Raw genomic sequence first — 22,973 nt, 5'->3', positions numbered from 1 at the left:
TTCAGAAAACTCAATACTAGTTCTGCCTAAACATAAAATTCGATTACCTTTAGAGCTTCAGCTAGTACGAGAAAAATACTTAGGTTCTTTCATCTAATATTTCATTTAAAAAATAAATCAAAATTAAATTAAACAGAAAAATAAATTAAGGAAACAAATTATGTATATTTTTAATTAAAAAAGTTAAATATTAGCTTGGTTTAGATTTTTAAAATTAAAACAAAATTATATGTCGGTTTGGATTTACAAATAAAGTGGTTAGAATTTAGATTTTACAATTAAAATGAAATTATATGTCGGTTTGGTTTTACAAATAAAGTGGTTAGGGTTTAGATTTTACAATTAGAACAAAATTATATGTCGGTTTGAGTTCACAAATGAGATGATTAGGGTTTAGATTTTACAAGTAGAACGAAATTATATGTCGGTTTGGGTTCACAAATGAGATGTTAGGGTTTAAATTTTACAATTAGAACGAAATTATATGTCGGTTTGGATTCACAAATGAGATGGTTAGGGTTTAGATTTTACAATTAAAACAAAATTATATGTCGGTTTGGATTCACAGATGAGATGGTTAGGATTTAGAATTTACAATTAAAACGAAATTATATGTCGGTTTGGGTTCACAAATGAGATGGTTAGAGTTTAGATTTTACAAGTAGAACAAAATTATATATCAGTTTGGATTTATTAAAGAACAGTTTAAGTTTTTAATTTTATAATAATATATACAAATTTTATTTCCTTATTTTATAAAGGGGTGAATGAAAAGGTTCACTCGTAGGAGTGAACCCAAGTATTGCTCCTAGTACGATATGAAATTTGTAAGGGTGGATTGTCTCAGGACCTTCTCCAAGCATATGTAAAACAACCTGCAAAACAAAGAAGAAACTTACTTACGGACGCATTATTTAAGAAGTATAACAGAGCACAGAGGTATGAACATAATAAAAAGCAACTGAGAGAGAGAGACCGAACCCTAGATGAAAAATTCCACTAGTATGAATTCAGAGGCCAGGGGAGCGATGATCAGAAAACAAACTTGCTTTCAAAACACATTTTTGGCAATTGTGACAACTGATCTGATCCACAGCAGCAGACCTTCCTACAACAAGACCATGCAAAAGAAAAATAGACTACGATTTCAAAATTATTAGTTGAATATCATAAGTTTAGCAGTTTATAAGAGCCAATTTTTGTAACTCTAACTGGTAGTTTAGAACAATAGAAGAATCATTCAGGAGATAAATAAGAGGGGTTACCTGATTAACCTAACCATGGAGTGGCCCAGCTAAACCATTCAATGCAGCTGCAGATGGAAGATATGGATCCGAAAGTGCACTCCCAACCTTGATGAAGAAACATAGTTAGCCAAAAACAGAATCATCAGAAATGGATATAAAAAGACAGTTGGAGTACAAAGTACAAACTAAACAATCATGTATCAAAGCTAAAAACAATCACGTTCTGGTCCACCAAGTATTGTAACTTATACTCACTGTCTGAAAATCAGGTCAGTGACCATTTTATGAGATGAAAAAGAATGTGAGAAAACAAGAATGAAATCTAACGTACCCATTCTGTAAAGGTATTTGGCACCATGCTCCTCATGGCCTAAAGAACCTGGAATGGTGCTGCTGCAAGTAAACCAACACAATTAGAAGGAGAATGTGTATACATGTTCAAAGCACCAGGAAAAGTGTACAATTCATTCCTCTAACCTCTGAAATTATTCTAGAAGCATAGGAAAAAATAGTTTACCCGGCATCTGAGTAAATCCAGAGCTTAAGGCCCTTGCTGTGAACATGATCCGCAGGCGCTTTAGTACCAGAAGGGAAAGTTGACTTCTTTGGCACCAGACTGCCCTGGAAAACAGAGTTGAGGAAGATAATGTCAAGTAAAACTGCAGAACAAGAAATGAAACCGGGAATCAAAAACAAGTGTCACGAGCAATTTTAGCCCATCAATCATCTGAGGAACAAAATCCAGATTTCAGTATTGTGAATAATATAACTCATAAATCAAATAAAACTGTTATATCATATTACCTTATGCTGACCTCGCATAAAAGGAGTAATGAGCAAAAGATGGTATATATATTCCCAAGATGCTCCACAATGGCAGAAAGATGGTATTTTGTAGAAACTTGGAGAAGCAAAACGATAACCAGTTAGGATGTTAAGACATGAAAATCTCAAGATGATTTTATGGAACCAAAAGCTGGTCACTTACTTGGGAATCTTGGTTACTATTGCTCATGTAAGGGAAGCAAAGTCCAACTCCAAAGGGAACTCGACATGCTTGGATATATCTTCCTCATAGCATGTCCATCATTAAAAAGGAGAAAAAACGTACTCAGTTTCTGTTCGACGAAGCTCATATGCCATGCCCGTCTGTGAAACAAAAGAGCACATACTGTAATTTTTCAAAAAATCACAAACAAATGAGAATGCAATGAACAGATTAAGAATAGTTACCTGTAAGACGTTTGGCAAGTTTAGTCTCTGACCAAGTTGTGTAGCCACTAGCTATTAGTGGACTTGCCAACAGAAGCTGTTCCGCAAACAGGTGTGAGAAGAGGCACTCTCTTTGATGATGAAATCAGCTAGACATCGAGAGGGAAGGAACATAGTAAGTAGAGATATGCTGTGTTGTCTCCAAGATATTAACAGTGAGAAAAGATTAAAAAAATATGTAGCGTATTATTATTACCTTGTCATCATGGTGTAATGATTAAATAATGTACTCTTCCCCATATGTAACCACGTCAGGCCATAAGCAAGCTGCAAAACGAAAATCATCATCAGAATACTTAAAAACATATTAATTCACAAGACATGTCTTAAAATAGAGTTTCTATCAAAGATCTGAAGTATGCAGCACCTTAAAACAAATAATTGGTTTCCAAAATCAGACTGAGACCTGCAAAGACAAAACAAAGCAGAGTAATGTCACAAACAAAAATATCGAAAGTAAGTAAATTTATTCGAAGATAAGAGAGGAGACGTTACTTTGTCATCATTTTATAATGATCAAATGTACCTTTCGCCAGAACCACGTCGCTCCATAAGCAGAAACCTGCAGTTGAAATCATCATCAGAAAACATTATTCACAAGACATATATTAAGATAAAGTTTCAATCAAAAGATCTGAAGTATGCTCTGCACCTTAAAACAAATAATTGGTTTCCAAAATCAGACTGAGACGACCTGCAAAGACAAAACAAAAGCAGAGTTATGTTACAAACGAACATATCAAAAGCAAGTAAAATTGAATCAATGATGAGACAGAAGATGAGTTGTGGCATACATATCAGGAAGACTGTTGTCGATAAGAAGCTTCTGGAGGTAAAGAAATCTTTATAGCCTCTCATGATTTGGGATCTAAATGAAAAAAAATGAGCAAAATCTTTTGTAACCAATGTGAGAATCATTCACGTAAAAAAGGTTGTGGGTGTCAAAATTGAACAAACCTTAGTGACAGTTAGCATTCTGCAAACTAGGAATCAAGAGAGAACGCGCGACCTGCTGCGTTGTCTCCAAGCCATATTTTAACCTGAAAGTGAAAATTAAGAAGTGAACATGTAACTTTGTTTCCAACAAATTCAGAAACTAATGAAACCTTCTAGAGTCGTATTAAGATTACTACCTACCCTACACAGTACATGTAGATGAAGTATTGTTATACTAGATTGGTAAAGAGTATATTTAAAATAAAAAAAAAAAAAGAAAAAAAAAAAGACTTACATGAACATCTCTCTCTCGGTCCTCTGCTGCATCATTATCAAATTATATGATAATAGACAATTCCATCTTTAGCATCACTACTAATGCAAGCAACAAGAGACAATGATCCCATTCCTGAAAAAAACACACAGAAGTTACCATCCATTCAAAGCTTGACAACGATCAATCAAAGCAAATCACAGATCCAATCATAGCATAATCCACAAAATTCAAATCAACAAAACAAAAACAACAAGTAATTCAATTTTAGAAACCCAAAGTGAAAATTCAGAAGCAGAGGAGGAAACGAGTGGCAAAATTTCAGGAAAAAAAAAAAGAGAGAACAAACCCTAGGAGGAGTGAAGATTCAGAAGCAGTGTGGGAGCGAGCGATGATGATCGGATCATAGACTTTGCTTTCAAAACAAACCTGCAAGAGACGAAGAAACCTTACTTAGGGAATAACAGAGCAAAGAGTAAAGATTAGATGGGGAAATGAATTGAGAGAGAGAGAGACCAAACCCTAGAAGAAGAAATCCACAAGTCGGAATTGCTTCTAAAACAAACCTGCAAAGAGAGGAAGAAACAAAAATCAGCAAAGAGTTAAGAAGAAGAAGAAGAATAACAGAGCGAAGAGATTAAAAAAAGCTACCGATGCAATTGAACTGAGAGAGAGAGAGAGAGACAAAGACCACTAGCAAGTAAAGCTTGAATCGAAAACCCTGTCTCCCAAAGTTGACTTTTAAAGCTCTGCAAAAGTTTGAAATCCTTAGAAATGTTATCAACTAACGTAAACTTAACTATCTTATTTTAATCAATTAAAACCTACATTTTCAGTCGGTCTTCAGCTATGCACATGAAGTCCGGAATTCTAGCAAGATGTTTCTTAAACTGATCTCCATTCGGTTTCTCAATCCAACAAGCAATCATGCACAGAACCTGCAGACAAGTTTAAGCATGTCATTTCTAATTTACATAATACATGCACAATATTTTAAAGGTCGTCTGAATGTCTTACTTTTTCAAGACATTTCTGGAAATGTAATGGCTATTTGCGTCCTCATCATTAACGTGTTCCATTGCCACCCGAAGAGCCCTTTCTCTTACAAGCTTGTTGAACGGCCACCTTGCAAGGAAAGGCTCCACAAAGATGTGAAGAGAGTCCCATAAAAATCTACAAACATAAATGTATATAGCAGTTTCAAGTTGATCTACAGGGTATAATCTCCAAAATAAGTATATAAAGAACATATCTTGGTAGATTGGAAGGAAAAAAGGTAGCAACCAGATCTCAAGAAGCAACGGGCTGGTTCCAGACCAATCAAAGATTCCGAGTATCTACAAACAAAAACGTGGAATATTTTATATACGTAGATGTTAGTTAGTATCTAAAATCAAAACTAGTTGTCCTTAAAACAACAAAATTTGATTACCTTAGAAGCTTCAGCTGGTACGATATGAAACGCTCTTTCTCTCAATGGGTAATCCCCATCAACCGTCTTCGCTCTGTAAATTAAGGGACAAAACAGTAAGGAACTCTAGTCAAGGCACTTGTTAAAAAGATATCAGAGAGCCAGAAAATATTAATCACCTGTTGACAATAGATAAATCGAAGCATCTCCTTTGGATGTTCTGCATCAAAAATCTCCTTGAGGTGTCCTGGGATATACAATGGAAGGGCTCCCATGTAGTCAAACCTCTGTTTCCACCCTACATCAAACAAAGTTGTATTCGTTAATAGCTACAAAATGATTTAGAGGATACAACCTCACCTGTAAAGGTACAACAAGAAATTAACATAGTTGTTGGGGATCTATATTTGTGGCCCAGGACCTACGCTGGCATCATGGAGAGAAGCATGCAACAGTCGACAGACCAATAGAAGTTAATTTGGGGGTAACTCCTGTGGAAACTCTGAACTAATTCTCCTCCTCCGAGGACTGATTTGATGAGTACCTTCAAAGCAAAAACGAAAGAAGTAAAAGACGAATTAGAGGCATAAAATAATATCTTCTGAAAAATCAAAACTAGTTGTGCTAAAAACCAAAAAAAATCGATTACCTTTAGAGCTTCAGCTGGTATGAAATGAAATTTGCAGGGGTTGTCTCAGGACCTTCTCCAAGCATATGTAATTTAGAGCCGTACAGAACAAAATGAACTTTCTCTCAATATGTAATCGGCATCCACCGTCTTCCTATGTAAAGTGAGGGACAAAACAGTAAGGAACTGTAGTCAAGGCAATTGTTAAAAAGATCTGAGCGAAAAATAATATCTATATGGAAGCATACTGTCAAACCTCTGTTAGGTGTCCTGTGGATACACACGGATGGGCTCTTAAGCAGTCAAACCTCTTTGTCCACTCTACATCAAACAAAGTAGTATTCGTTAATAGCAATGAAATGATCTAGAGACATAAGTTTTGACAACATTAGTCTTATAGCTAGAGAGAACCTCAACATTAGTCTTATAGCTAGAGAGAACCTCACCTGTAAGGATAGCAAGAGATTAACATAGTTGATCAGTATGATCTATATTTATGGCCCACGACCTCAGCTGGCATCATGGAGAGAAGCATGCAACAGTCGACAGACCAATAGAAGTTAATATGGGGGTAGCTCGACTATGAACTAGTTCTCCTCCTCCAAGGACTGATTTGATGAGCAGCTACCTTCAAAGAAAAAACCAAACAGACTTAATTAGAGGCATCAAAATAAATCTCGTGAACAATACATACTAGTAATTGTGCTTAAAACAACAAAATCCGATTACCTTGAAAAGCTTCAGGTGGTACGATCTGAGACTTTGCTCTGTCCTGAAGTCGTCTTAAGTAAGGGTTTACTCTCTCTAACCCTAAAAAAGAAGCTCTTCCTCCACTGGGATCTTCACCGGAGCGCACAAACAAAACACCACCTGCAGGAAAAATTATCGATTCCGTGACACATTGATCCCATCTCGCGCAATAGAAACACAAAATAACCCTAATTACAAAAACCCTAATTACGAGTGTTAGTCGACTCGATGATAGAGGAATTGAAAGGAAATCGAAGAAGAAGAAACATACCAAAGGAGGGAAGGGAGAGAGAGAGAGGTCCGATGGTGATTGATTTCTCCAGGGCCGCGAGTGAGCATCAGAGCAGGTCTAAGAAGAATGAAACCCCCTCTCTCTGTAACTCATCCGTCATGAGATATGCCTTCGCCGTCGTCCATCGGCGAGATCACTCTTTGCCCTCTTTCAAAAAACTCACCGACTTCTTCTTACGCAGTGAACACCAACACAACTCGCGACTCTCCACTCTATTTATAGAAACGTTCTTCTAGTCAGCAAAAGGGAAATAAAATTGAAACAAACATACGGCCCATTGGCTTATTGGCCCAATTTTGTTATTTGTCGGTGGTTCTAATGTTGTTATTTATATATACATATATATATATATTTTATATATCTCAAAACTTTATTGTAAGTGTATACCGTAAATCACTTTGAAATGAAAAATACTTAGGTTTACCCATTCTTCTCTCAGCCAATAAGAATCTTTCATCTAATATTTCATTTTAAAAATAAATTAAAAATAAATTAAAAAGTAAAACAAATTAAGGAAACAAATTTTGTATACTTTTAATTAAGAAAAGTTAAATATTGGCTTGGTTTAGATTTTTAAAATTAGAACAAAATTATATGTCGGTTTGGGTTTACAAATGAAGTGGGTAGAGTTTAGATTTTACAATTAAAACAAAATTATATGTCGGTTTGGTTTTACAAATGAGGTAGTTAAGGTTTAGATTTTACAATTAGAACGAAATTATATGTCGGTTTGGGTTCACAAATGAGATGGTTAGGGTTTAGATTTTACAAGTAGAACGAAATTATATGTCGGTTTGAGTTCACAAATGAGATGTTAGGGTTTAGATTTTACAATTAGAATGAAATTATATGTCGGTTTGGATTCACAAATGAGATGGTTAGGGTTTAGATATTATAAGTAGAACGAAATTATATGTCGGTTTGAGTTCACAAATGAGATGTTAGGATTTAGATTTTACAATTAGAACGAAATTATATGTCAGTTTGGGTTCACAAATGAGATGGTTAGGGTTTAGATTTTACAAGTATAACGAAATTATATATTGGTTTGGGTTCACAAATGAGATGTTAGGGTTTAGATTTTACAATTAGAACGAAATTATATGTCAGTTTGGGTTCACAAATGAGATTGTTAAGGTTTAGATTTTAAAAGTAGAACGAAATTATATATCGGTTTGGGTTCACAAATAAGATGGTTGGAGTTTAGATTTTACAAATAGAACGAAATTATATGTCGGTTTGGTTTATTAAAGAGCGGTTTAAGTTTTTAATTTTATAATAATGTATACAAATTTTATTTTCTTATTTTATAAGGGGGTGAACCCAAATATTGTTCCTTTCAAATTTTGTTATCTAAAATTTAGCTATATAACCTAACTCTGTAGTGATATATGTATATATCCCCCATATATACCAATAGATTGTTTTTGTTTTGTTTTATAAACATCTGAGGAGCTCTGTTTTGTCAATATCTCAAAGTTATATAAGTAAACGTTGGGGAAGAAAATTGTTATATAAATATACAAATTAGACGAATTGAGAATCCAATGAAACCGCCTAAAATAATTAGAAAAATAAGCTACTTCTGTGTTCTCCTGTAAACTATACAAAATTCTCAGACTCTGCTTGAATCATGAAGCAATATTTATAGATTTTTTTCCCTCTACACAAATGCTTATATCATCTACAAGATAATAATTGGACCTGAATTATCATATGTGGTCACGTCATGGCTTTCACATGACCATTCTTTAATTTCATAATAAACTCCGCTGCAAAAACATAGGAACTGTCATAAATGAAAACTAAAACAAAATTTTCCTTCCCTTTCATTGTTCTTATGGGTAATAATTATATTTCTGTAAGTCTTTTGGAGAGATATTGTATATTACGAGTTTCTAGAATACCTTTGTCCAACAAAAAAAAAAAAAAGAGTTTCTTGAATACCTTACAAGAATCATTTACTATTATTATATATATATTCATGCGAAAACGAATAAATACATAGTCTTGTTTTTTTTTTTTTTTTTTTTTTTTTTTTGTAGATATACAGCTTTACCATGCAAATTAACTTACTGTGACTAAACATCCTCATGCAAGAACTAAGCTTACGCAGAAGAGTAATGCAACAAAACTTGAATGTCCACTTTCTGCTGCGACGCTGGGGGAAGAATGTTGTGATGTGACATGTACTGAGTATGAAGTTCCGTGGAACTAATCCTTCAAAAGGGGGAAAAAAAAACTCTCGGAGGTCAAGGATCAAAATGAGAGACGCCTTCTCAGTTCTCACTCAAGTGACAGGTTCCCTAGCCGAATGCTGCGTTGCTGACGACTGATTTGGTTTCCTAGTGGTACTTGTGATGATCTTAAATGCCCTGGTTTCCCACCAGAGAAAGGTGAATCGACCTTTGGTTGAAACCAGTTCTTCAAAGAAACACCATTGATTCTTAATCTTGAATCCTTTCTATGATATGGTATCCCTAACCTTCTCAACAATGCACCAATTTCTCGTCCCACCCTGTCAAAAAAAGGAATGATCTTAGAATACTATGACTTAATACATTATCACGATAAACATCATCACTGCATACTAAAAAAAGGAAAAAAAAAAAAAAAAAAAAAAGATGATACTCTTAAATCTTAATTCACCTTCCTGTAAGGTCGATTGTCTTCTCGCCTTCAGGAGTTGTAAAGTCCTTCTCCTCCATTGAAATGATCAAATTAATGTGAGGTATCTTCGCACCTAAAACATACATGGGCTAAAACGTCAAGAGATTTTACTGGCCTCTAAGCCACTTAGAAACTTAATCAACCAGTTAGAGATCTTCACAACTAACAATTTGTTTAACTATAATACACTGCACTTTTTTCTTCTGAAAGTATATCTTAATGGCTTAGTGTTTTGTAAGTATTCCATCTTAACATTGATAATTTGATCGTGGATTACCAAATCAAGACAAACCAAAATACCAATACCGATTCAAGGAGAACAACGACGGTAAACTAAAGACGATTAAAGTGAACTTATATCAAGAACTCTTTAAGATCGTTCAACTTAACTTATCCTACTTTGAAAAGCAATGATTCTAAAAACAGGATAGCTTACCAGCTGCAAGGCGATGCTTAAGATGTTTAAAGATGGTTAAGAGGTAAACCTGCCAAAATTATGCCTGACATAGTTAGAGCAACAATCCCAAAAAAATGCTAAAACAGAGAGATATTGATTTATTTGAGATACAGTTTTAAGAATTCATGATCACTGGAATTTTAAAGCAAATGTATCATGATGGAAGGAAAGGAAAGGTCAGGTATAAATGGATCCTGTGTCAGAAACTTTTAGGATTCTATATATCTAACAACCAGATTGAAAACTCTAAATAAAGTTAATCATAACCTTCGCAGCTATGAATTGCTTGGCAACCAGATGGTAATCTACTAATCTTGTTAAAACAAGTAAATGTGATTCCACTTAAAAAATTGTATTTACCTCAGCCACGTTGTTCGGCAACTCTGTCGTGTCAAAAAGTATTGGAATTTTATTGAAGGACACAGAAGGAAGAACTCCAAGAGAAGTAGCCTCCTGCAAATTATGAAACATATAAACTTTTGTAAACCTAATGAGATCCATAAGAATCTGTAGCTAAACGAAGCTACCAAAATACCTCGAGCAATGAAAATGCACGAGGATCATACTCTCCAAATCCATCAACTAGTGGGAATATGTTATGTTGTTTTTGTGAAATGTTTATGCCTAAAGTTGAAATCAGCCTATCCCGCAAAGCAGCATCATGTGGAAGTTTCAAGCACCCCAAAACTTGTGAAACTACTTCTGTAGTAGGAACCGTTCCACCTGAAATTGTCTCTCGGTAAACCATTAAGGCCATTGATGTCCTGAAAGAAAGTGAAATTTATCAATATTAATCTGGAATGATGTCTAATGTAAGTCTTTATTGAAGAAGAGAGAGTGACAATTATTATATTAAGATTGCTCTAACTCGGAAGCATCACAAGATTCTCTCAACCTCTTCCAACATTAAGAAGAAGAGTGACTGACTTAATACTTGCAAAAGGAAGCTACACTGACCATTTATTTTCAATTTGAGGTCGCCCTGATTTGAAGGACACAACAGGTTCACCACTAGCGCAATCCTTCTCAAACCTTCGCTTGCACAGGCCTTTACAAAACAGCCACACAAAAAAATGAAGCATAAGTGTTCCATCAATACAAACACTTTAAAATCTGATTGCATCATGATGGACGCATATACATCTAAAAGAAATATGTAATTCTGAGGATCACAAAGAATGAGGAAAGAGATGAATACAAATTACAAAGTACGAGCTTACTGGTTATGCATCTGCACATTATGAAGTTTGGTGATATTCCATCTTCTTTGGCTTGGGAAAGGAGCTTGAAACTTACTTCAAAGTCATCCTTTCTACACAGAAAAAAGTCACAAAACAATGATTTCTCAAATCTACACTGACTAGTAGACCAAACGAGCCTAAATAATTCAACTTAAAATAAGATACCTTTCACTTGCTAGCATGAGCATAGAGTACGTGATAGTATTTGGTTTTAATCCCAAAGTCTTTATCTCATTGAGATATTGCATAGCCTTGGGCAGTTGATTACCTTCACCTGTGGATAATATAAGGGTCATACCAGTAATGATATTTTGTATGGGGTACTTCACATACTGCAAGTGTAGTGATACCATATCGCATTTTGTTTCTTTCTTATTCAACATAATCTTCATTTTTTGTATAAAGTAAAACACTAAGATAGCGTTATACGAGGTCTTACACAGAGCAGTAATAAGGGCATTCATTGTTGAAACTGTTGGTCTAAGTTTGATCGACTTGATTTTTTCATAGAGCTCCAGTGCTTTCTTCCAATCCTTCGCCTAAATAACAAAAGCAAACAAATTATTAGTAGCTTCTTCATACAAGTTTAATCCAAGAAAGTCAATGCAATTGCACCATTCCAAAGATAATGTAAACAACATCTCAAAAACTATTTTTATCAAATAAGGATCTTTTGATGCTTCCTGTTCACTTCTAGAAATCAGTGTGAAAATCTAGAACAAATTTCTGTTTCTCCTCTAGGTACAATCACGGACATTTTAATAATTTGATGTAGACAGCTCAAAACTTAAGTAATCTTCAAAAACTCTAGCAATAAGAAACACCTACGTTACAACAAGCTCCCATCAGTGAGCTATATGATATAGTTCCAAGACGTATTCCTTGAGATTTTGCATCCTGTAGAATGCCAAAAGCCTCGTCTAACATTTTTGCATGTCCTGCAACATCGATAAGTGCACTGAAAAACACCTGCAGAAGATCAAAACCAAGATTACATATATATGTTTGTATACATTTCTGTAAGTAAACACTTGCCTCATAAAGATCTGTAACTTTGAGCATGATGTAACATACCTCGTCAGGGGCCACACCTTTTTCTTTCATGTCCTTGTATATACTACATGCAAATTCCCAGTCCCCAGACTTGCTGCAACTATTTACAGCAATGGTATAAACTTCTGGAGCACCCCTGATTTCATATTTATGGATCATCTGGTAAACTTCTTTTGCTCGTTCAACCTGCAATAAACTTATTCTCAAACTATTAGAAAGAGAAAAACAGAGAAAGGATCAGATAGAAAAACAGAAAATGAACCAGAAAGAAAGCTACACACCTGACCAGCATTAAAGCATGCCTTCATCAATGCACCGATCGTGATATGATCAGGGTCTATAGGATGCGTCTCAGCCATCATTTCAGCTAACACATCAAAAGCACGGTCTACAGCTCCTGATTGACCACATGCAGAGATGAGGGCATTGAATACAACCCGGTCTGGCTTAACATTCTACTGCATCAAACATGTCATCAATGTAACAATGGACTTTGAGATTCCAAATCAGATATGAACGTATGAGCAGGATTAGAAAATATATTCTGTAGCCATGAAGAAAGAGGATATTTTTGTAATATTGACACAATTTAGGAGAGCATCCAAAATTGTGGCATGCTTACCTTAGACCTTAAAATTCCATAGGCACCAAATGCCTTTGCTATTTGTCCAGCTCTACCACAGCCATCAATAAGTGCACCGAACGTGTGAAGGTTAGCTTCCACTCCAGAATTTGACATCTGGTGGAACACCTAATAATACAACCCCACAGAATAAGAAAAAAAAAAGTCCGGAGAGAGAAAAGAGAGTATAAGAGCTGTGGAGACCAAGAATAGCATACGGAACACTCAGACAAGCATTAGATTTAAATTGATAATTTGCTCCAGAAATCTATAATGCTTCATGGTTTTAACAGAAAATTAAAGAACCAGCCAAGTATGCATCTTTCAGGCAAAGGAAGGACGGTTTCTATACCTCGAACATTGCATCAACTTTTCCGCTTTTAGCACAACTTGATATTAAAGTTGTGTAAAGTTTGCAATCAGCAGTCATACCGCTCTCTTGTACCAGACGCAAAACTCGTCGAGCTCCTACATAAGTAACACTTCAACCTTTAGGAGGCTGAAAGATTGACAAGAACAAGGATTTTATACTGGCAAACAAAAAATATCACCTTCTATGTCCTGGGAGCTTGCGCAGACAGACATTAACATATTGAATGTGCTTAAGGTTGGATTTAGAATCAACTTGGTAAAGCGAAATGCTTCCTTGACAGCTCGTTGCTTCTTGCAGGCTTTAAAGAAACTTGCATGATAAATCTGATGTGAGGTAATAGGCGAAGAAAATATCAGTGACAAAAATCCACTCTTCATGGAGCAGCAATACTAAAGCTTTGATCCATATTGCTCAGTACCTTGTCCATGTCCAATAGATCCCTTTGGTCCAAATCTTCGAGCAAGTTTATGCAATCCTTTAGCCTATTATATATGAATAAAAACACTCTCCAAATTAAACAATCTAGTAACATCTCACTGGGACGACTAAAACATCCCAAGAAAGAATTAGCAGTAGAAGAGGAAAAAAAGGTTAGCCAAGATTCAAACCAGAGAATACTTATTACCTTCCATCTCTAAGTAAACGGTTGTAAGCATCATTAGTTTCAGGAGAACGTCCATTACTATTATCTAGCTTAAGGATTTGAGCAGGGAACTGGGGCATGCTTTCATCAGTCTGGTGACCCACATGCTTCCCATCATTTGGAAATTTCCAGTCTCCATTAACATCTTTCCTAGTGTGAGATAAACCGCCGTTACCGTGTGACACAAGTTTTTCTTCTTGAACATCACCTGAAACAGAAACCAACTAGCTTCTCATAAAGGAAACATAAGATTGTGCCAAATCCAACACAGTAAGTATACACATTTTCAACGTACCAGTAGACTGACCAGAACTATGTCCTGGGAACTGAGTATCAATTATTCCATTGTTCTTGTGGTCCAGCAATAAACTATTAGTTGCAGAAGTAACAGTAGGAGAGACTGCTTTAAGACTAGTCGACCTTGAAGACTTGGCTGATGAATGATTAGGCCCATAAAACGTGTGAATCTCTTCTCTCTTACTCTCCGTGAAGACGCTGTACTCAACAGGCTTCTGGAGCAAACCATTGTACTCATACTCTAGAGCACGTGTATCATCTACCACAAGTGGAGAAGCAATCGACTGAATTCCCACCACTGCTTGTGAAAAATCATGCTCCATACTCTTCTTCTCTTCGCCGCTTTCAACTTCCATTTCAGGCGTTTTAACCCCCAAGGTAGCTGATTCCAAAGCAACAGACCCATTAACTATGGAAGATGAACGGGACTCATCATCATCTATTAAAGTATGTTCCTTTGCAACTGTGCTGACACTGGCAACAGCAAACTGAGAATCCTCAGCTACCATATCCGTTTGTTTAGGCAAAAATGAATCATACTCCATCACAGTAATTTCCTTAACTCGATGAGCCTCCTCTTCTTCCAACTCCATCACAGTAGTTTCGTGGACTCCATGAGCCTCCTTACTGAACCCTCCATTTATTTCCACAGGACTTCCTTTATGAACATCTCCATCTAAATGTCCACTTTTTCCGCCATGAATCTTTGGAGGAGATGCTGCAATCTGAACAGTTAAAGCTAGTCAGAATCAGAATTCTTATCGAATTTTATTAAAAAAAAAAGGCAGCAACTTTGATTAAATATTGGTACTTTAATGGAAACAAAACCTAGGAATTGACTAAAATCAGAGAATTTGAAATTACCTCATGGGAAGATTTGCGTTTCCTGAAAGAATTGTGGCAGTAAGCGAAAGCAATGGCGGAGAAGGCAGTGACAGCAACAACAACAAGAATCAAACCAGAGTCGATAGAAGCTCTAACAACCAAACGAGGCGATCGAGTATAAGAGCGAAGAGAATTTCGCTTCCCGGAGCGAGTTCGAAGATTGTGAGGAGAAGGATGGAGACTGTGACAACATCCGAGAAAATCACGGCGGATGGAGCGTAGACTAGAAGCCGGAAGAATCACCGGAGAGTACGAAGTTAGGGTGAGATATTTAGACGATCTAGTGGTGGTTGAGACGAAGGTGGAGGTAACCTCCATTGGAGAGAGGCGACGAAGAGAAGAGAAGAGAAGAGAAGAAGATTGAGAGGATAAAGCAGTGAGCGAAGAAAGTGAGGATATGAAATAACGAACGACGGACTCCGTTTTGGATTGTTTGCTTACGTGTCATAAACGGCCGTCAAGCCGTCAACGTTTTTTTTCCTTTTTAATTATTTATGCGAAAACAAAGTTAATTTAAGGTTGGGTCTGGTCCGGAACGGATCGGGTCGGGTCGGAGCTGGGTTTTTTAATTTCGTACGTACGTTTCCAATTCCCGGTGGGAAAATTTTGATCTTTGACGAATCGCCGCCGACGGCTATGGAAGAGCTTATGGGTCAAGGAGAGAAACGGCCGATCGTGACCATCGTCTTCATCGTCGGTACTAATTTTGGTCTCCTTCTCTTTGATTTGATTGGGATGATTCTTCTTTTTTTTTTTCTAATGATTCTGTTTATTTGGCAGCAATGCAAAAGGAAGCTCAGCCTCTGATCAACAGATTACGGCTTGTTCAAGAAGTTAATTCGCCGTGAGTTCTTTACGGCTTTCTTGTTAATGTTTTGAAAAAAAAATTTGACTTGGGTTCTGTTTAAAGGAATGTGTAAAGACTTGAACATCAATATTGAAGGATTCAACTCTAGGTATGTGTATATTCATGTGGTTGTGTGATTGTAGGATGTTTTTGTGAAGTTCTTTGCTGTTTTGTTATCTCTAATGGTCACTTTTTACTAAAATCTGAATGTCTGGGGCTTGTAGCTTTTTTGCCAACTCTTGTTCTATTATATTCAGGGGTAGAGAGTGTTGGCACGGTTCCTGCATCTCTCGTCACTTATGCTTCCATTCTAGCTATTCAACCAGACTTGATCATTAATGCGGGAACCGCTGGTGGCTTTAAGGTACTTTACATTACAAGTTTCTTTCTCTAAATAGTCTGGTCTTATGCCTCTTTTTTGTCAAAAAGAATGAACACCATCCTTGTTTTTTTTTTTTAAATGGTCTTTACAGGCCAAAGGAGCATGTATTAGCGATGTTTTTGTCGTCTCCAATGTTGCTTTCCATGACAGAAGGATACCCGTTCCTGTAAGTTCTCTTTTGTTTTGTTTATGTATCTGTATCAGTTGCAAAGTAAAAAGCTCATGTTCTTGAGTGATATATTTGCATTCTCATTCCAAATATTTTTGCCTTTTCCTAAAAACTTTCCTCTGTACTTTCTGCAGGTCCTTGATCTATATGGTGTTGGTATGCGGAAAGCCTTCCCAACACCCAACCTTATAAAGGAGCTCAACCTAAAGGTTGCTCTGAGTTCACCATTTGATCCTCATGCAATTTTTTGATTATTTCTTCATCTGTTTTGCATATATACAAGGGCCATAAGTGGTAGATTTATGATTTGGTTGTGATGATGTCCCCAGGTGGGAAGATTATCCACTGGCGATTCTATGGATATGTCTCCACATGACGAAGAATCCATCACAGCAAATGATGCTACAGTTAAAGACATGGAGGTATACAATCCATTAGTTTCCTGTATTTATGAACGTGGCTCCAATCTATGTGTTTGTCTTTGTGTCTTTATCACTTACTGCGGCTTATTCTCGGAATCTTGGGATTTCAGGGAGCAGCAGTTGCATATGTGGCTGATATCTTTAAGGTGTGACTGATATTGTGGACGGCAATAGACCAACTTCTGAAGAATTTTTGGAGAACTTAGCTGCAGTCACTGCCAAACTTGATGAGTCACTTACCAAAGTGATTGACTTCATCAGTGGTAAGTGTCTCTCAGACCTCTAACAAGTCATAATCAAAACCGTATGTTTCATCGATAAGGTTCACGTATGTGCATTGGGAGAAAAAAGGATATGAAGATTCAAGCAAAGGGCATAGGTAGGGAATAGGTTTGAGCAGAAATTTCATTTTATCTCTTCACCTTTCCTCATTTGTTCTTCTAATTTTTGCTGTCTCTCATATGATGATCCATCATACATGTAGAAACTCAGCAAATTTTGATACTCAACAACAGAATCAGAAATGTTTTAGCCATAAGAGCAGAATAAAAGAATCTCATCGACCTTTTCATTCCATGGGGTTGATATTAGTGTTTACTCTTAACCATACTTGAACTAGCAAGAAGCTTTAGTTAATTTCAATTTCAGTCTTTTTAAGTGTGAAAATGTACAAAGACTACTATAACTATAACACACCCAAAGACTATGTATCAAGAGAAAATTTTCGAAGAATTGGAGTTGGGTTTTATAAAGAGCCAATGCAATAAACATGAAGTGCCTGAATCCTACACCTAATCTTCACCAAATTTCAACTAGACAGAAACACCGCACAAGATGCAGGTCATAAACTGCAAAAGCTGCAGTGTATATATATTGCCTTCACTTTGAACCTTTTTTACAGACCCAAGATTTGAGTCTTTGACAAGAGAAAACAGATAAGAAATGGGAAGCATCGATGCCACAGAATTGGGTTCAGAGAAGAAATCAAACCCGGGAAAAGCGACAATTCTTGCTCTCGGAAAAGCCTTTCCTCACCAGCTAGTGATGCAAGAGTACTTAGTCGATGGCTACTTCAAAACCACCAAATGTGACGACCCAGAACTCAAACAGAAGCTTACTCGTCTCTGTAATGTCTTCACTTTAACCTCGTTTCTTCAATTTTTTTAATCTCATCTTGTAAGCTCCTGTGAGAACTGAGGTTTGTTTGAACTGTTCGTTTGCTATTCACAGGCAAGACAACAACGGTGAAGACAAGGTATGTTGTGATGTCGGAGGAGATACTCAAGAAGTATCCAGAACTTGCCATTGAAGGAGGATCCACAGTCACACAGCGTCTCGACATCTGCAATGATGCAGTGACTGAGATGGCAGTAGAAGCCTCCAGAGCCTGCATCAAGAACTGGGGGCGTTCTATTTCGGACATAACTCACCTGGTCTATGTCTCATCAAGCGAAGCTCGTCTTCCTGGTGGGGACTTGTACTTAGCCAAGGGGCTTGGACTCAGTCCTGACACACACCGTGTTCTGCTCTACTTCGTCGGTTGTTCTGGTGGCGTTGCAGGTCTCCGTGTAGCCAAAGACATAGCCGAGAATAATCCGGGAAGTAGAGTTTTGCTTGCCACGTCCGAGACAACCATCATTGGGTTCAAACCCCCAAGTGTGGATAGACCGTATGATCTTGTTGGGGTCGCGTTGTTTGGTGATGGAGCCGGAGCTATGATCATCGGATCCGATCCAGACCCCATATGCGAGAAGCCTCTCTTTGAGCTTCACACTGCAATACAGAATTTCTTGCCTGGTAAAAAACCAACAAGTTTTGTGCATCCTATTATATGCCTATACAATATTTTTGGATAAACTTGGATTGCATTTTCATGGCGCAGACACAGAGAAGACGATAGATGGGAGGCTAACGGAACAAGGAATAAACTTCAAGCTAGCCAGAGAACTTCCACAGATAATAGAAGACAACGTGGAGAATTTTTGCAAGAAGCTCATAGGAAAAGCGGGACTGGCTCATAAAGACTATAACCAAATGTTCTGGGCGGTTCATCCAGGTGGACCGGCCATCTTGAACCGAATGGAGAAGCGACTTAACTTGTCGCCTGAGAAGCTGAGTCCAAGCAGAAGAGCTCTCATGGATTATGGCAATGCGAGCAGCAATTCGATCGTTTATGTGTTGGAGTATATGCTGGAGGAGAGCAAGAAAGTGAGGAGCATGAATGAAGAAGAAAACGAGTGGGGTCTGATTCTGGCTTTTGGACCTGGTGTTACATTTGAAGGCATCATTGCACGGAACCTTGATGTCTGAACAAATTGTGAAGAATAATTGGGTTTTTCGTTTTTTTTACCTTGCAGATCAAGAAAGATCCCTTTCTGCTCTGTAGTCATTTCAATAGAGAGAGAACGCTTATAATAAAATACATTAAGCTAAACATACGAAATCTTTTTATGCTTAAAATCTTCCATAGTCTAAAAATATTTCACAAAGCAAACAACGTTAAATGTGCAAATGATAAAAACGAAGAAAGAGTCGTTATCAACATTAAAGCCAGGAATCATGATCAGGTGCTTCTTAGCCCATCTCTTTCTAATGTTTTCAACAAGTCCAGGAGTTGGATCTTCTCATAACGGGTTTCATCTGTTTGTCTTCCTCGAGAGAAACCATACCAACATGTGACGGATCTTCCAGCATCATCTTGGCTACTAAGTATCCGGCTATTGACCAAGTCTGGTTTTTACGTGACTGTTTCCCCACGTATCTCCCTACCTTTCCATCATAGTATTCAGGCCAATGGTCCTTATGAAGCCTAGCCTCAGCTACTTCAATTGCTCGTCTTGCTATTTGAGGTCGACCAGTTTTAATACAAGCAGCCGTCAAAAGCCATAGCAGCACTGTGAATCAATAAACATAATTAGTTAGTTACATCAATAAGGGTCAGATTAGCCTTTTACTAAGATTAAAAGTACCACAGTAGAACCAGAAGAACACTGGGACAGGAGAACAAGAAAAATTACCTGGCCAGGATCCTCCATTGTGGTAGCTCCACCGAGTGTTCTTGGGGTCACAACCAGTTACTATTCTCCATTCATGGCTTTCTATTGCGGGATAGCAAACTTTCAGTGGCATTTCTCCTACCAATTCTTCCCATCGAGATTCTATGAGATCCATAATTGCTGTCGACTGTTCAGGAGTAGCCAAGGAAGACAATATGGCTATACAATTACCCAATGCAAACCATCGGAAATCCATTCTTGCAGGGCTCACGTTGCCGATAAAAAACCCTCCGTGAGGCGGCATAAAATCGAAAACCCATTCTGGAAGAGAATCAGGGATCACGTTGAACTTGTTGACAGCAGTGTGAGAGTATTCCTCTGTCTTATATCGGTAAATGTCATTAAGCTGCTTCGAGTCTAGCCAAAAGTAGCTCCTCATGTGGTAGCTCAATGCATGAAGTCGCTTAACTATCTGTTCCACCATTTCCTTACCTTCTCCGTCATGTTTAAGCAGGAGCAATGCACATCTTAAGGCCATAAAGAAGAGGGCTTGAATCTCTATAGGGTAACCATAAACTCCCTATAAAACAGAGAACACAATATTAGAAAAATGGAAAACTGATGAAACAGCTAGCTCAAAACTGTCTCCTCGTAGAAAGAATCACTAGAAATAACTAAATAAAGAAAATTTGCTGCTCACCATCCTGCGATCAATCATACTGCAACCATCGGCGCATAAGAGAGTGGGAAAGGTATCAAATCCCTCAGACAGACACAGGCTCAGTATCAGCCGTATACCCTTCTGGCATTCAGGCATGTCAGCAAGAGAAGAGTCTCCTGTAGATTTTGTGTATGCTCTGAGCAGTATAATCCACCAAAAACCAGAATCAACTGGCGCTACCCTTCCAATTGCACTCTCGCCAAAATCAGCTATCAGTGTTTCGTGGTTTCTAACAGGATCATGGAAAACTTTGAAGCTAGCAGGCATAACTCCTTCACCAAGCTGGAATCTATCAATCTTTTTCTCCCATGATTGAAGACGAAGAGTCTTTAAAATGAAGTTTTTTACAATATCTGGCTCTCCATTCATCAGGAACGCTAAAGCACTTGGTACAAAATCTCTCACGAACACCTAAAAAAAAGATAAAGTCAGCAACATAACCAGATCAACCAACACAAGGGTTTCATAAAAGAAACATGACAATTAGAACCTGATCATAGTTGAGTTTTTCTTCAGAATTATCGACAGCAGCAATAGTCCCAACAGGTTGTCCACGAAAGTAAACCATAGAGCGCCTCAAAGCATCCCAGGCCTCACCAACCATAGGATGAGACTCAAATCCAGGGAGTGACCTAGGAGTATTGAATCCAGACCTCCTACCACCAACGCTAGGTGAAATCACATAATCCGCCGCATGATCATGGACCCGAGGAGCACTAATATCTGCATTTCTAAGTTGTGGTGAGCCAGCTAATTCAGTAAGAGACCTTTCATCAAGTGATCTCAGTCTATCAATATTCAACGGCCTTGGCTTCTCTAGCAACTTGGAGAAATCGAAGTCATCAATATCTTCCACTGTTAGCGAAGAAGAATCTGCAGCATTCTTGGCATTCCCATTCTGATGATTCGCATCTACACTGAGATTAAAAGACGACATTGCTCCACACTGATTAGCCAATTACAAGTCCAACGATCATGCCCTGCATTCACATAAACCGATCAGATCCATTTAGCTCGCAATAGCAGAACAGTGAATACATTCAGAAATTGAAGGAAACAACACCACAACAATGCCATGATCAAAACGTGAGTAAAAAAAAAGGTTAATAAAACAAACTGGATTCGGCATCTTCAGTTGAAACGACTGTTTTATACAACAACGGATCAATCACAAACTAAAACAACAGCAATTGAACGATATAATCATGGAAACGTCGGGAATCCAAATAATATCAAAGAACAAGAAAACAATCCCGAAGAGATTTGCGACATCACGCACAGAAGAGATCGATAACAATAAACTCTCGTTCGGAGAGATCCAGCCAAAAAAAACTTGATCAACCGTAAAATGTTTTCGTAACCAGAGCAGCACACGTAGAGAGATCACGAACCTTGTTAATCGATACAGCAGCGTCGGAGGGAAGACGAGAAACGCAACAAAGCTTCGTTTCGTTCTCTCTCTCTCTCTCTCTCTCTCTATCTCCTTTGTATAAATCTTGAAACTGAGAGAAGCGAGAATTATCACTCTGATGAGTCCGATGATATATACGGAAGTGATTGAGCGAGAAAAGAGAGAGAGAGAGAGAGAGAGAGAGACGAAACGGCCAAAGGTAAGACGAATCAATCAGCTGTGGGTCCACGTGTACGGATGAGATGTGACTGTGACGGGAAGATTGCTGAAGAGCACAGTAACTCTAGCAATCGGAGGGGAAGGTGAAGTAAACCCTTTAAAGGCCATGCATATGATATGATTGCACGGAGGTTTGTTTGCTTTTTCGATATTTTTATTTTGTATCCATTTTTTTTTTTTTTGGTTAATCAAAAAGATAAATACTAAAATTTACTACTATATGGTTTTTTGAGATTTACTTACTATATACATTACAAGTTAAATTAATGAGTGACGTGTGAGAGTATCTTTGCAGTGAGTAAAGATGTTTGGTTGTCCACGTGTACGGTGGCAGTGGATCTCGTGCCCTGCGCATCCCTGCTGCATTTTGTTTGTTTCTTTGTTTATCTTATTTTTTTAACTTTGAAATTTTAGTAGTTTTGGTAAGTTTGTCATTTGAAAATTAGAAATTTTTTAATCATTGTTGTTTGTTGATAATGACAAGGGAAAAAGGTCGTATCGGTGGTCGTTGCTAACGTTGGACGGTTGGAGAACGAATATTACTGGATAGATCATAATATGATTATTTTAGAAAAAAAAAAAAAACAATGATATTGTCTGCTGGACAACTCCAAAAGTCTCTGTTACGATGATGCTTTGATTTTATTTAACTTATGGATTTTGGAGATATAATAGTACTTCTTTTGTACGATTTCTATAATCTAGACGATTGTGTGATTATATGTAAATAGCGTATAAAAATATGATGAAAACTG

General features: G+C 37.3%; 4 protein-coding genes and 1 pseudogene across 58 annotated transcripts; 2 read left to right on the top strand and 3 right to left on the bottom strand.

The window, feature by feature from the left end:
* Positions 1 to 653: 653 nt before the first annotated feature.
* Positions 654 to 7,015, bottom strand: LOC104721309 (beta-amyrin synthase 1-like). Of its 50 annotated transcripts, none has more exons than XM_087475414.1 (28): positions 6,790 to 7,015; positions 6,498 to 6,638; positions 6,215 to 6,396; positions 6,025 to 6,089; positions 5,790 to 5,922; positions 5,562 to 5,684; positions 5,320 to 5,438; positions 5,162 to 5,234; positions 4,747 to 5,066; positions 4,558 to 4,667; positions 4,381 to 4,478; positions 4,246 to 4,295; positions 4,079 to 4,158; positions 3,751 to 3,864; positions 3,477 to 3,559; positions 3,314 to 3,387; positions 3,172 to 3,213; positions 3,015 to 3,081; positions 2,887 to 2,925; positions 2,716 to 2,786; positions 2,481 to 2,608; positions 2,236 to 2,396; positions 2,052 to 2,148; positions 1,765 to 1,868; positions 1,579 to 1,640; positions 1,266 to 1,352; positions 982 to 1,108; positions 654 to 875 (listed from the first exon to the last, which is right to left on the bottom strand). In XM_087475414.1, exons 7-10 carry the CDS (start codon positions 5,364 to 5,366, stop codon positions 4,655 to 4,657), a joined length of 453 nt encoding a protein of 150 aa, XP_087331540.1. In that variant the 5' UTR covers positions 5,367 to 5,438; positions 5,562 to 5,684; positions 5,790 to 5,922; positions 6,025 to 6,089; positions 6,215 to 6,396; positions 6,498 to 6,638; positions 6,790 to 7,015; the 3' UTR covers positions 654 to 875; positions 982 to 1,108; positions 1,266 to 1,352; positions 1,579 to 1,640; positions 1,765 to 1,868; positions 2,052 to 2,148; positions 2,236 to 2,396; positions 2,481 to 2,608; positions 2,716 to 2,786; positions 2,887 to 2,925; positions 3,015 to 3,081; positions 3,172 to 3,213; positions 3,314 to 3,387; positions 3,477 to 3,559; positions 3,751 to 3,864; positions 4,079 to 4,158; positions 4,246 to 4,295; positions 4,381 to 4,478; positions 4,558 to 4,654. The 50 variants fall into 50 exon arrangements, with proteins under 50 accessions (XP_087331540.1, XP_087331550.1, XP_087331551.1 ...); XM_087475424.1 differs by having other exon boundaries at positions 1,579 to 1,637; XM_087475425.1 differs by having other exon boundaries at positions 3,046 to 3,081.
* Positions 7,016 to 8,754: 1,739 nt separating this feature from the next.
* On the bottom strand, positions 8,755 to 15,696 carry LOC104727569 (pentatricopeptide repeat-containing protein MRL1, chloroplastic). Of its 5 annotated transcripts, none has more exons than XM_087475409.1 (19): positions 15,031 to 15,696; positions 14,165 to 14,891; positions 13,852 to 14,077; positions 13,645 to 13,708; positions 13,405 to 13,549; positions 13,206 to 13,321; positions 12,854 to 12,982; positions 12,513 to 12,686; positions 12,253 to 12,417; positions 12,007 to 12,147; positions 11,618 to 11,717; positions 11,344 to 11,452; positions 11,158 to 11,249; positions 10,895 to 10,985; positions 10,473 to 10,701; positions 10,298 to 10,390; positions 9,917 to 9,965; positions 9,460 to 9,553; positions 8,755 to 9,328 (listed from the first exon to the last, which is right to left on the bottom strand). In XM_087475409.1, the coding sequence occupies exons 1-19, from the start codon at positions 15,367 to 15,369 to the stop codon at positions 9,097 to 9,099; spliced, it is 3,315 nt and encodes a 1,104-aa protein (XP_087331535.1). In that variant the 5' UTR covers positions 15,370 to 15,696; the 3' UTR covers positions 8,755 to 9,096. The 5 variants fall into 5 exon arrangements, 3 of the variants coding, with proteins under 3 accessions (XP_087331535.1, XP_087331536.1, XP_087331537.1); XM_087475410.1 differs by having other exon boundaries at positions 14,177 to 14,891; XR_015572464.1 differs by lacking the exons at positions 8,755 to 9,328; positions 9,460 to 9,553; positions 9,917 to 9,965; positions 10,298 to 10,390 and having other exon boundaries at positions 10,542 to 10,701; positions 12,513 to 12,689; positions 15,031 to 15,518.
* LOC104721308 (5'-methylthioadenosine/S-adenosylhomocysteine nucleosidase-like) lies at positions 15,586 to 17,442 on the top strand (annotated as a pseudogene). The gene is made up of 8 exons (XR_015572468.1): positions 15,586 to 15,748; positions 15,832 to 15,895; positions 15,927 to 16,007; positions 16,156 to 16,262; positions 16,372 to 16,446; positions 16,584 to 16,658; positions 16,779 to 16,871; positions 16,982 to 17,442. The product of XR_015572468.1 is annotated as a 5'-methylthioadenosine/S-adenosylhomocysteine nucleosidase-like (transcript).
* Positions 17,008 to 19,331, top strand: LOC104721306 (type III polyketide synthase B). Its single transcript, XM_019232635.2, has 4 exons — positions 17,008 to 17,134; positions 17,773 to 17,997; positions 18,102 to 18,668; positions 18,754 to 19,331. The coding sequence occupies exons 2-4, from the start codon at positions 17,814 to 17,816 to the stop codon at positions 19,179 to 19,181; spliced, it is 1,179 nt and encodes a 392-aa protein (XP_019088180.1). The 5' UTR covers positions 17,008 to 17,134; positions 17,773 to 17,813; the 3' UTR covers positions 19,182 to 19,331.
* Positions 19,296 to 22,435, bottom strand: LOC104721304 (putative alkaline/neutral invertase B). Its single transcript, XM_010439258.3, has 5 exons — positions 21,980 to 22,435; positions 21,079 to 21,568; positions 20,568 to 20,999; positions 19,889 to 20,447; positions 19,296 to 19,765 (listed from the first exon to the last, which is right to left on the bottom strand). Exons 2-5 carry the CDS (start codon positions 21,523 to 21,525, stop codon positions 19,470 to 19,472), a joined length of 1,734 nt encoding a protein of 577 aa, XP_010437560.1. The 5' UTR covers positions 21,526 to 21,568; positions 21,980 to 22,435; the 3' UTR covers positions 19,296 to 19,469.
* Between the last annotated feature and the right edge of the window lie 538 nt (positions 22,436 to 22,973).

Source organism: Camelina sativa, chromosome 11 (genome assembly GCF_030686135.1).
Source record: "Camelina sativa cultivar CO46 ecotype springtype chromosome 11, ASM3068613v1".
NCBI lineage: Eukaryota > Viridiplantae > Streptophyta > Magnoliopsida > Brassicales > Brassicaceae > Camelina > Camelina sativa.
This window is presented reverse-complemented; position numbering and strand designations above follow the sequence as displayed.

What these genes read in the sequence shown, in the direction of transcription:
- LOC104721306 (XM_019232635.2), top strand. Translation starts at nt 17,814, where the DNA reads ATGGGAAGCATCGATGCCACAGAATTGGGTTCAGAGAAGAAATCAAAC. An exon ending in ACAGAAGCTTACTCGTCTCT is followed by an intron (nt 17,998 to 18,101) that starts GTAATGTCTTCA and finishes TGCTATTCACAG; the next exon opens with GCAAGACAACAACGGTGAAG. An exon ending in AATACAGAATTTCTTGCCTG is followed by an intron (nt 18,669 to 18,753) that starts GTAAAAAACCAA and finishes TTCATGGCGCAG; the next exon opens with ACACAGAGAAGACGATAGAT.
- LOC104721304 (XM_010439258.3), bottom strand. Translation starts at nt 21,525, where the DNA reads ATGTCGTCTTTTAATCTCAGTGTAGATGCGAATCATCAGAATGGGAAT. An exon ending in AAAAACTCAACTATGATCAG is followed by an intron (nt 21,000 to 21,078) that starts GTTCTAATTGTC and finishes TCTTTTTTTTAG; the next exon opens with GTGTTCGTGAGAGATTTTGT. An exon ending in CAATGGAGGATCCTGGCCAG is followed by an intron (nt 19,766 to 19,888) that starts GTAATTTTTCTT and finishes ATTGATTCACAG; the next exon opens with TGCTGCTATGGCTTTTGACG.
- LOC104727569 (XM_087475409.1), bottom strand. Translation starts at nt 15,369, where the DNA reads ATGGAGGTTACCTCCACCTTCGTCTCAACCACCACTAGATCGTCTAAA. An exon ending in CATGCTTTAATGCTGGTCAG is followed by an intron (nt 12,418 to 12,512) that starts GTGTGTAGCTTT and finishes AGTTTATTGCAG; the next exon opens with GTTGAACGAGCAAAAGAAGT. An exon ending in AATGTGCAGATGCATAACCA is followed by an intron (nt 10,986 to 11,157) that starts GTAAGCTCGTAC and finishes TGTTTTGTAAAG; the next exon opens with GCCTGTGCAAGCGAAGGTTT.
- LOC104721309 (XM_087475414.1), bottom strand. Translation starts at nt 5,366, where the DNA reads ATGCAGAACATCCAAAGGAGATGCTTCGATTTATCTATTGTCAACAG. An exon ending in GATTTATCTATTGTCAACAG is followed by an intron (nt 5,235 to 5,319) that starts GTGATTAATATT and finishes CTTAATTTACAG; the next exon opens with AGCGAAGACGGTTGATGGGG. An exon ending in TACCAGCTGAAGCTTCTAAG is followed by an intron (nt 5,067 to 5,161) that starts GTAATCAAATTT and finishes TTTTGTTTGTAG; the next exon opens with ATACTCGGAATCTTTGATTG.